The 10,666-nt window shown below is 60.2% G+C and overlaps 4 protein-coding genes and 1 pseudogene across 4 annotated transcripts, besides 6 other annotated features; all 5 read right to left on the reverse strand.

Annotated features, from left to right (window-relative positions):
- Positions 1 to 42: a microsatellite.
- A 70-nt stretch (positions 43 to 112) lies between these two features.
- Positions 113 to 133: a microsatellite.
- A 115-nt stretch (positions 134 to 248) lies between these two features.
- Positions 249 to 4,946, reverse strand: TraAM80_07423 (uncharacterized protein; the record flags this gene model as incomplete). The annotated part of the gene is made up of 1 exon (XM_029384216.1): positions 249 to 4,946. The coding sequence occupies one exon, from the start codon at positions 4,944 to 4,946 to the stop codon at positions 249 to 251; it is 4,698 nt and encodes a 1,565-aa protein (XP_029235937.1).
- Positions 4,947 to 4,980: 34 nt separating this feature from the next.
- Positions 4,981 to 5,014: a microsatellite.
- Positions 5,015 to 5,073: 59 nt separating this feature from the next.
- Positions 5,074 to 5,536, reverse strand: TraAM80_07424 (hypothetical protein; annotated as a pseudogene).
- Positions 5,537 to 5,624: 88 nt separating this feature from the next.
- On the reverse strand, positions 5,625 to 8,543 carry TraAM80_07425 (uncharacterized protein; the record flags this gene model as incomplete). Its single annotated transcript, XM_029384217.1, has 1 exon — positions 5,625 to 8,543. The coding sequence occupies one exon, from the start codon at positions 8,541 to 8,543 to the stop codon at positions 5,625 to 5,627; it is 2,919 nt and encodes a 972-aa protein (XP_029235938.1).
- Positions 8,544 to 8,845: 302 nt separating this feature from the next.
- On the reverse strand, positions 8,846 to 9,184 carry TraAM80_07426 (uncharacterized protein; the record flags this gene model as incomplete). Its single annotated transcript, XM_029384218.1, has 1 exon — positions 8,846 to 9,184. The coding sequence occupies one exon, from the start codon at positions 9,182 to 9,184 to the stop codon at positions 8,846 to 8,848; it is 339 nt and encodes a 112-aa protein (XP_029235939.1).
- A 65-nt stretch (positions 9,185 to 9,249) lies between these two features.
- TraAM80_07427 (methyltransferase) lies at positions 9,250 to 10,056 on the reverse strand (the record flags this gene model as incomplete). The annotated part of the gene is made up of 1 exon (XM_029384219.1): positions 9,250 to 10,056. The coding sequence occupies one exon, from the start codon at positions 10,054 to 10,056 to the stop codon at positions 9,250 to 9,252; it is 807 nt and encodes a 268-aa protein (XP_029235940.1).
- Positions 10,057 to 10,267: 211 nt separating this feature from the next.
- Positions 10,268 to 10,287: a microsatellite.
- A 230-nt stretch (positions 10,288 to 10,517) lies between these two features.
- Positions 10,518 to 10,553: a sequence feature (GA-rich).
- Positions 10,554 to 10,630: 77 nt separating this feature from the next.
- Positions 10,631 to 10,664: a microsatellite.
- Positions 10,665 to 10,666: the final 2 nt, after the last annotated feature.

Here is a 10,666-nt window from a genome sequence, read left to right on the forward strand (position 1 = left end):
ATATATATATATATATATATATATATATATATATATATATATGCCCGCATACCAGACAATTCCACGCTGATGAAGTATGCGTTTTTCTAAACATGCGTTAGTCAGGAACCATTATATATATATATATATATATGTTGTTTTCCTTCTTTGGCAGCAAGCCAAAACCAAGATGAAAACAATGGAGGCAACTTCTTCGCCGTTACACCCATTCTACTGGCCCCTTCATCTTCTTATTTCTCCGCCTTCAATTAACTCACTCGCAAGACCGTCTCCCTCGCACCCATGTCGTTCTCCCGCAAAAATTCCCTCCACTTGGCGTCATAGCCGTGCAGTAAACTGTTGACAGACTGCAGCAGCGCAGTACGCAGAAGCTCTGCATTATTCGCCGCGAACTCACCACCAGTCACACAACCGCCGCCGCAAGCATCCTGGCCGGTTCTGCCCCGCCCCGTTCCACTCTCTAAAGTCGTGCGAATGGGCTGAACGACGAGGACGGGGCTTGGCGCGTAGCTCTGCGTCGTGTCGAAAGCAACGGCATCGTCGGCAGTGGTCGTACAATGCGTTGCTGCTTCTTTAGCATCCCCGCGCATAAAAAATCCGCGGATCGCATTCTGCATCGTGCGGGCGCGGCCGTTACTGTGGTCGTGTGGCTGACGTACGTTGGGGTTACGCGTGGGGGACGCCGTCTGCAGCTTCGGTTTCACGGCGCTCAGCGAGCGGCGTATGGTGCGTTGGTAGGCGCTGCGCCCCGCCTCCACTTCCTTACTCGCCTCAATCCGCTCCGCTGCTGCCGCCGTCGTCCGCTGTGCGGATTGTCGCCATGTCGTCCAAAACAACTCCTCTACGCTTTGCTGCAGCCGCAACTCCTCCTCAGTGGAGGAGGCGTACAGTATGATGAGCACGCCGGCCAGAAACATCGTCTGGTGCTCAACGGCCTGCCGTATTAACAACTGCAGTGTGTAAAGCCCCGCCTCGTACTCCACCCCTCGCGAGGTGTCGAGCGTGATGACGGCAGTGATGTGTTCCTCTGGCCATGGTGTGGAGGCCGACCTCGCCTTCTCTCCCGCCACACATCGAAGCTGCGGCGCGTCACGGTAGTCAATACCGTAGAGGGCAAGCCGCGTCTGCAACGTGGTTAAATGACGACGGGGACGACTCCAAGCGGCTGCCTCTGCCAAGGTACCTGTTGTCCGAGACGAGGACTGTCGACTCCACTCCGCCGCTGGTGTCAGCCGCGGCGCTGTGGACATCCGTACCGCATGGAGTTGCTCCCACAGACTAAGCAACTCTCCCCCGTTCCTCGTGTCTGCGCTCACCGCATCGTCGGAGTCGTCGTCCTCCGCCGCGGCCCCACCTTTGTGCCCCACACTGTACAGCGCACCCCGTGTGAGCAACGAGACCGCTTCCTCACGGGGGAGCAGCATTGCCGCGACCCAACGCCCAAGCGAGAGCGGCCGTATGGTTGACAGCGCGCAGAGCGCCTCCTCTGCGGCGACGCTGCTCGTGCACGCCGACGCACATGTGCTCTCTAGCAGTGATGCACGAGGAACGGTGCGCCGCCCAGAGAACCAACTTGTTTCATCTGTGCCTTCGTCACGCATGGCACCCCCAAAGACAACTACAGTTGAGGTAAGTTGCAACATCGGCACATCCGGCTTCCCAACTACGTCCAGCTGCGGTGGCGCCGCGCGGAGCGCCACCATAGAAGGGGTAAAGCCGCGGCAGAGCCACCCTGCAACTCCACGAGCCTGCGCCTCGGGATCGCCACAGATAACTTCGGAGAGAAACCGACAGGCCGTTGCGTCGTCGTAGGAGGCTGCAAAAAAGCCAAGGAGATAATTCATAAAAGCGTGCATCCAACGTGGCTCACTCGCGCCGCCTGCGACAGCTGGGGCACCCAGCTGGGATGAGAAACGTAACGACGCTTCCTCTGTTTGCTGTCGTTGTTGTTGCACCAGTCGTGAGAGTGGACTGGCGGAGACGCGTCCCACAAACTCACGCGATGTGCCACGCTGCCGTTGCAGCGATGTCCGTATGGTGTCCCGGTACGACAGCCTTCGAGGTTTGACACCTGTCAACTTTGAGGTCGGCTGCCCGGGCACCTTCGCGGGGCCGGGGGATGCCGCCACAAATGTTACCTTCCGCACGCCTTGCAGTTCATGCAACGTCTCCTGCGCCACACCTTCCACGCAGGCTCGCTGGCGTGGTGGCTGCGTCACTGCGTCACTCTCAGCCCCACGCAGCTGCCGCCGTTCCTCCTCCTTCTCAAACGGCAGAAGCACCTCACGACTTTCCACAGAGGAAACGTAAACACTGCTTGCACCGTCCAAATGGCATGAGCGTAGTTGCTGGCCGCGTTTGACTTCCACCTCCACCTCCGCTTCTTCTCTTGGAGGCCGCACAGAAAAAAATCCGGGTGGCTTAGATGACGGCAGAATGCCATGACAAGGAACAGCCTCCTCCCGTGGCCGCTTTGCCCTTGACTCCTCCTTGCGACCTCCGTGCGGCTCCAGCGGCGCACGCACGTCACCTTCAGTCATGTCGGAAACGCGTGCAGGGAAGAACGGAAATGGCGGCTGCGGTGCCGTCGGCTCCGTTTCTTCTACTGGGGCCACCCCACTCCAGTCGACGCCCTCTTGAAGCAGTGGCACCTCCGTCCCTGCCGCGCTGCAGCTGGTTGGCGTCTCCACCGTGGGGTGCAGACTGGGCGACATCTTCCCGGGATGCTCGCTTGGCAACGGCGAAACACAAACCTTGAACGGTGGTGGAGGCAGGCTCAACCACGGCTCCGCTGTTGGCGGCGTGTGTGGCATCGGCTCTGCGTTCAGCATTGTCCCCACCGTTGCCTCTGTGTTGGTGTCACCACTATTATTCTTATTATCCTCATTGACATCATAGGCGGTGTTCTGCGGGTGGCTGTCACAGCTTTCAGAAAGAGGCGCCGCTGCATCTGCCCTTCTGGCGTCCTCCCGCGTCTTTGCCTGCAGTTCCTTCTGTATCTTGGCGTACATGGCGTCGTTGCGCAGCGACAGCAGCAGTACCTTGGCGGCACGCACCGCCTCGTCCTCCTCTTCCTCTTCCTCTGCTCGTTCCCTTGCCTCACGTTTGGCAGATTCAGCTGCGCCTGGCACTTCTCCCTGCTCGCCCTCCACCACGTCCGCGTTGTTGTTGCTGCTGCTGCGGCTGCCATCGTTGGCGTCATGGTCACCGCCAAGGGAACCGTTGAAAACAGAGCTGTGCGTGGATTGGCTTTCCTGATCCATCGCCTCCACAGCAGACTTTAGTAGCTCCTGTGAGAGTCCCCGACTCCGCCCGCCACGCGCGACAACATCACCACCAGTAAACTCCGCCACTTCCTCGTCCTCGTCGTTGTTGGTGTACCGCGGACCGCGTGAGGACATATGCAGGGCATACCAGGCCAACATCCGCTCTCGCGCCGCCTGGACGCCGGTAAACCACTCATTTCCCGCGTCCGTCAGCTCCACCGCGGCGACGTCGTTGTTGTATGTGGGGCAGTAAGGCTCTAGCAGACGCATGAGATTCACCGGGCACGTCATGATGCAAAGATCCCCGTGCGTCGCCAGTGGGGCATCGCCGAAGGCGTCAGGAAACAAGTCAAACGCCTCTCGCCAAACGGTAAACCCAAAGAACGAGGGAAGCGTTGGCAGGCACAAGCGCGGCTTTCCTCCAGTGTCCTCCAAGTGGCGGTAAATCGCCTCTTGTGTGGTGTACGGCGAGGAGTCAGCCCGCGCGACGCGCAGAATGCTGCGGTCCTCGCTTATCTGCCCGCCGAGTCCCATCGTTTCGAGCAACTCCACGCAGTGAGCCTCTTCCATCAAAAGAAGATCGGCGAGTTCCGCAATCGCCATCTCACCGCGAAGACGCGCCTTCCCATACACGACGGTGTTTGCCGTCACAAGGTCCACCACAGCCCTAAAGCGGGCGTACGAAAAGGAGTGAAACACCATTGCCCGCTGCAGCACGGTAAGGGGCTCGGAGCGGCAAAGGTGAAAGAACCCGAACCACTCACGCTGGCACCAGCTGTGGATGAGCCGCAACACTGCACGCACATGCCGCGTGCGGGCCATTTGCGGCAGGTACGCCAACTCGCGGTAGACGCTGCCGAAGTCGACGCTGCGGGAGGGCGGCTCAAAGAGGTGTGTGGGGGCTGCGTCGTCACCCACCTGCACCTCAATCACCTGACAAAACCCCGCACGGTTCTCCACCTTTGTGAGCTGCGCGAGACCGTAGAAGAGAAGAACGGCGGAGAACATTTCTGAGTTTCGCAGCCGTTGCTCCGCGCGGTAGGACAAGACCAAATCGCTGAAGCACTGCGCGATGGACTCAAGGAAGTTCTGCTTCTCCGCCATGTAGCGGCGGCAGCCCTGCACGCTGCGGCACAAATTTGCCCCACCCACCGCAAGTGCCGCGACGGTGAACTCCAGCCACTTTAGCCGCCGGATGGACTCCCGCACGGAGCCCGGCAGCACGCCATCGGCGTAGTCGTGGCTGCTAAGCGATTGCGTCCCCACCGGCGGGAGCTGCGGCACCCAATTCGTTCGCACCTGCCGCATGCGATCCCACAAGTACCTCCACACCTCAAAAGGTGCGAGAAACACCGCGGGCGTGTGCGGGTCGCGCAGGTAGTGGTGGACAAGAAAGTGCATCGTCTTCTCCAGCGCAAGAGGGTTGCGGAGGTGGCTCGGTTCCACCACAACCCCCGCTGCCGACCGACCGTACGCCTCAACCGCCGTTGGAAGCTGCGGGTGACGACTTTTATAGTGCAGCTCAAAGGATGGTGGGGCGGGGCGCTGCGACGTCTCGCTGCTTCCGCATAGCGCCGCGAGACAACCACGCCGCGGCGGCTCATCGACTCGAAACTCACAGAAAGCTGCAAAGGGCATGGCAGAGAGAGCTTCCCGCACGCCAAGCTCATCCTGCAGCATCAACCTTCGGCTGCGCTCCGGCCTCTGCTGTCCCTTCTTCTTCCTGTTGCTGTTTTCTTTTTCTTTTTTCACTTCTCCCTCATTGCACGGCACCCAGGCAGACACGTGTGGCACAAGCAGGGGCGAAAAAAGAGAGCAAAAGGGACGAAAAAGGACAAATACAAGAGACAATGTTTAAGCATCCGTGGCGCACCAAAGGCGGGCAGGAGAAGGCAGTTGCTCCAAAGCCAACAACGAAAGCGGCAGCATGAGCAGCAGAGGAGTAAAATAAAACTGGTAACACACACACAACACAAGCAACAGTGAGCACCCCCTTCCCTCCCCGCTACCGGCAGATACAAAGTACTCCTTTCGCCCCTCCAATCCCCCCACACACACCCTTTTTTTTTTTGCCTTTTGCTTCTTCTTCGTTGTTGTTGCTGCTGCTGTGCGTATGTGGGCGCACCGGCGACAAGGAGGCTGACGACAAAAAATCAGGAGTGTGGGGCGGGCGCATCTAAAGAAGCTCCGCCGCGGTCAGCTTTAAGTGCCGCAGAGACGTGAGTTTTCACCTCCGCCTCCCTCCACCGCCTTGACTCCCACAAGCCCATCCACAGACGCAAAAGAAAAAAAAAAGTACAGTAAGGAGCAAGAGAGAAATAAAATGTGTGCGCCTGTCCGTGGCCCTCTTCCACATGACTAAAGCGTGCCGTCACCATATACGCACTCCACGCACTCCATCAAAAGCTCCACGAGAGGCCGCTCCGTGCCGCCCTCCGGCTCGTCTTCGTCAAAGTCGTCGTGGCCATCGCCACTGCCATCACTGGAAGCGGCAAATCCGACGTTCAAACCTTTCTTGTTACTTGCGTGCCCGCGGAACACAGACAGGGCCACCGCTGCAGCCCCCGCCGTCGTCGTTGCTGCTGCTGCGGCCGCAGGCTTTCTGAGGAGTTGGGCCTGCATGTAGTCAAATAGGCAACACCGAATGCGGCGTCGCATGGCGACGGTCAGCGAAGTGCCGTTTCTCCCAGCGCGCCCACAGGCGCTATTCGCATGCGACGCGTGGTGCAGCAACGCCTCCCATCCCCCCTCCACTCCAAGACAGTTACGCGTGATATCGTCACATGCAGCCCGCAGAACGTTTTCCTTGCCGTCGTGCAAAGGCTGGACGGGTGCCTCCCGCAGACCTGCGCGGTGGCGCATCAGCCACGCCGCATGCCCCTCGAGTGCTCGAATAAACGCCATCAACTCCGACACCACTCGCGCGACGCCGGACCGGCAGCAGGACTCGCGGAGGGCGGACGCATCTGCTGCTTCACGAGAGGCGGCAAGCGTGCGGCGGCGGTGCACCTCCTCGAGGTGTTTGATGGCGTCACGGTGTTGTCGTTCCAGCGTGCCCATCTGTTTCTGGACCAGCTCCTGCAGGGCATGCATCTGCTGCCGCAGAGCCTTGCGGTCCTCCACAAGCGCATGGTAGCCGTTCTGCCTCGAATCCAGCTGCCTCTTCAGGCTGGCGCTACGAGACTCCAAAGCCCTCATCTTGGCCTGCCACGCATCCAGGTGGAGCCCGCGCAGCTGCTGCTGCTGCTGCTGCGGTAGTGGTGCAGGCGCCGCCGTGGACAACGACGTTTCCGTGGAGTGCATCGTGTTGACATTCATCGCAGCAACCTCATCGTGTAGGTGCGCCTGCGGCTGTCGCTTACGCTGTGGCTGTAACGGGTGGCGCTCTTGACGCGCACGGAGCAGCGTGTCGGCCGCCTCTGCGAGGTGCCGTCGTTGCTCACGCTCCTCCAGCCGCTGCACTTTAGCCCGCAGCTCCCGCCACGCACACTCGCGCCGCTTCAGTCGACCCTGCACCTCCCTCAGTTGCGCGACGGCGTGCTTCTCGCGTGCGACGCACTCGTCGCGGGTCTGCTGTGATGCAGCAAGCATCGCCCTATGCGAGAGGCGTTGCTCGTGCAGCTCCGCAGAGGCCGCTTCCAGCTGCTGCTGCACGCCGTCAAGGGAGCTTTGCAGCGTGCAGCACTCGTGCACGGCCCCCGCGTTCGCCTCCTCTAGCCGCTCCGCGCGTTGCCGCTGATGCTCCGCTGCCTGCTGCAGCTGCTGTAGCTTCGCCTGGTGAAACCCACGCATCTCCTCTGCAAGCTGCTGCTGCTCCAACAACTCCCGTCGGCTGGTGGCGGCGAGCTGTTGAAGCTTCGTGCGGAGTGCGTCACGTTCGGCGGAAACGCGCGTCTCGCGCTCCTCCGCCTCGCGACGCCGCTGCTCGCAGCGCAGAAATGCTTCCTCCAACTGCTGGGTGCTATGCACACACTCCTCCACCTCCGCCTGAAACGAGGCCTGCCGCTTATCCTCCTCGGCCAGCAAATACGACTGGGCGTCATGTGTCGAGCGCAGCTGCGACATTTCTTGCAACTTTGCATCCAACTCCGCATGAAGCTGCTGATGCGCCGCCGCCGCCGCCGCCCGTTCCTCCGCGTGCTGCTTCTGGAAACGCTGCAGCTGCTGCTCAGCCAACTCTGCCCGCAGCGTGAGCGCCGCATTTTGGTCCACCAGCTGCCGCATCTCAATTCGAAGCGTCCTTACCTCCTCTGAGGACCGCAACTGCGCGGCCTCTATGCGGTGGCACTTCGCCTCAGCCGCGGCAGCCTCGCGCCTCGACGCGTGCGCCTCCGCACGCACCCGCTGGTGCTCAGCCCCTTCGCGACGTAACGTGTCCTGCAACGTCCTCACAAGCCGGTCACGTTCCAGTTGACATTGCGTCATTGCCTCATTTGTCTTTCCAAGCTGCTCCTGTGTGCGACGCAGCGCCGCCTTTGTCGCGTGCATGTCCTCCACAAGCGTGGAGAACTCCTGCATTTCGCGTTGAATGACATCCAGATCCTGTGTGTGCCTTGTCTCACGCGCCCTCGCCTCGAGCTGTGCCTGCGTAAGCTGTGCCATGAGTTGATCAATGTGCTCCATGAAGAGTCTCGCATCCTGCTGCTGCTCCGCCCCCTCACTCTGCAGCTGTGCATCCACGCGTTGAGGTTGCATAGACAAATCTGACGGCCGCGCGTCCTGCTCAACGCCCCTTGCCATCTCGGCGGAAATGTGTGTGGTGCCGCCCAGCAAGCCGCGTAGCTGCTGCGTGAGAAGCCGCTTTTCCTCCCGAACTCCATCTAATTCCAGTCTTAGCTGCGTCGCCTCCTTCGCATGGTGCTGCAGCTCCCGAGCCTGTTCCTCCAGCAACATGTCCTTGTGCTGCAGGGCCGCCAGGACACGTTCCGCCATGTCATCCTCATCCTCCTCACTTCTCTCCAACCCGCCGTTGTGGTTATTGTCGGCGTTCAACCCACCGTCGCCCCACCGTCTGTCGGCGGCGCTCCTGCCGCCCTCGTCCTCCCCCTCCGCCTCTATTGTCGAAGGGCTGGTACTGCTGCGCCTGGCAGCAATTCGGCCGTCGGCAAGCGGAGGAAGTGGCAGTGACGACGTTGGCAGCCGGTGCTGCTCTTCCACTTCCCCTGCCTGTCGCCATTTGCCGCAGCTGCCCTGGTTTCCCAACGACTCGTTGAGTGCCGCCTCCACGACAAGGATCGAGGGGTCGGCAGAAGTGTCGCCGCCACCGCTGCCGCTCATGTGTGAGCAGCCGCCTCCTCTCTAAATCAACGCCTGGCGGCCTCTCCCGCTGCTGACTGTAGAAGAGAGAGGAGGAAGAGAGAGTGGCCAAGATGGCACGAGGGGAAGGGGGCGAAGCAAAAAAAAAAAAAAACAATGACCCATCAAACACCCTCTCAAGCCATTTGTTTTTGGTTCTGCGGCTTCTACCTGCCTGCCGCGACGACGCGCCGCCAGGTGCAGGTCGTCCCCTCCGCTCGGCTACATCACCCGCCTCATTGGGCCGCCCTGCGATAAGTACCCCCTCCCTCTTTCCTCCTCACTCACGCACTCCGCTGGTGCGGTGCGGCCTTATTGAGGAGTCTAAACACATGCCGGTAGCACGCCAGTATCCCGTTCTTTGCTGCAGTGCGGTGAGACGATGCCAAATGCGTCCGCATGTACGCCAAGAGCTGCGCCCGCGACGGCAGAAGCGACAGGATGACCGTCTCGTCATCGAAGCCCAACCGTAGCAGCGATGCAACGTCGTCGTCGCCTCTCCTTCTTCTTGTACAGAATCCGCCACGCCACAGACGGGTGCGGGTAGTGAGGTAACGCATGACATCGTCGGAGGGACGGTACGTAAAGTGACTGCACATGGACGAGCCACATCGGCACAGCATGAAAAACTTCTGCAGCGGGTTCTCGCCGGAAAACAGCGGAACGACGCGGTGGGCGTAACTCAACGTCAACTCACTCCTGGCCGGCACGTCGCGGGTAGTGAAAAAACTATTGGGATCCTCAAAGTGCGGGAAGCGCCGAATACGGTCAAGCAGCTCGGCGATGCTGGAGACCGCCGCCGCGGACTAGATAGAACCCATGGGAGAGGCTGCTGCAGACGTTCGGATCGCAGCTGTGATTCATGAGATGATGCGGCAGCGGCTGTGTGACGAGCTCCAACAACATGTCGGAAGGGTGTGGTGTAGTGCCATGTGTCAGGAAGCCGCGCATGCGTGTCCGCCAGAAGAGGCACAAAGTTTGCGGCGTCCATGTAGCTACGTTGTGGTTCTGTAATGATGCGGGTGCCACGTGGGAGATCGCGCGTGGTTATGAGTCCACGATTATGAATGGGACTGGGGTCCACGTAAAGGCAAACGAGCGCCTTGCCGTGCAAGATGCCGCGAAACCGTGGGACCTCCACACTGCCAAAAGCAGAACTGCTATTGCCTCCTACTCCCGCTGTAGCTGCAGCTGCCGCCTGCTCATACGCCCGCATCTCAATTAGGTGCTGCACAGACGCGGAAAGCGTAGAAGCAGGCACCACGGGTTGCGCCTCCGTCCCTATCGAGGAGAGGAGAGACGAGAGCGGAGGTGCGATGCTTTGTCGTGTGTAGAAGGATACCCGCCCTATGCCGTACCCCACGTATGCCATTGCCGTGAGTCCGTATTGGACTAACTGACCCACGACGGGTGTCGCCAGCGCGTTGAGCACAACCGCGGACCTTCGCAACTCCATGCGATCGCCCTGCGTGAGCGATGCCCCTGTGGCATGCATGGGTGGCACAGTTGAAGCGCAGGCGGCAGCGATGATGGAGGGACGCCTCTCTGGCGCCTCGCCCCCTGCGGGAGAGCACGTCTAAGAACAACACCTCCTCGCGATCCACGTTGTTTGTCCGCTTGGTGCGGCGGAATGGGCGCTGCTGCACGGGTGGCATGGAGGCGTTCCAACGACACTTCCGGCAAAGTGTCGTGCAAGACGTCAGTTTCGCCGCCGCTGCCGCCGCCGTTGTTGTTGTTATCACGCGTCCCACACGCAGCGTCATGGACGTTGACTGCGACACCGACGCCAAGCACTCCCCACAAAGAGGCACTAGCGGTGTCTCCTCTCACGCACGCCGCTTACGTGAAGCTACTGCCGCGATAACTGGGGCGGCACGCAACCCATTTGAGGCACAACAAGAAAAAAACAGAAGGTGAATGAAAAAAGAGACAGCGTGGGAACAGGCAAAAACTATTGGAGAGAGGCCAGGGAGGGAGGGGGGAGTGGGGAGGCGCCAGCACGCGCATATGTCTCCCACGCAAGTCCATTACCTTCACGTTATCCTTCACCCTCGTTGTGTATATGCCCGTATATATATATATATATATATATATATATATATAAC

The sequence above is a fragment of the Trypanosoma rangeli genome (genome assembly GCF_003719475.1).
Source record: "Trypanosoma rangeli strain AM80 chromosome Unknown Tra_15.4_contig_00309, whole genome shotgun sequence".
NCBI lineage: Eukaryota > Euglenozoa > Kinetoplastea > Trypanosomatida > Trypanosomatidae > Trypanosoma > Trypanosoma rangeli.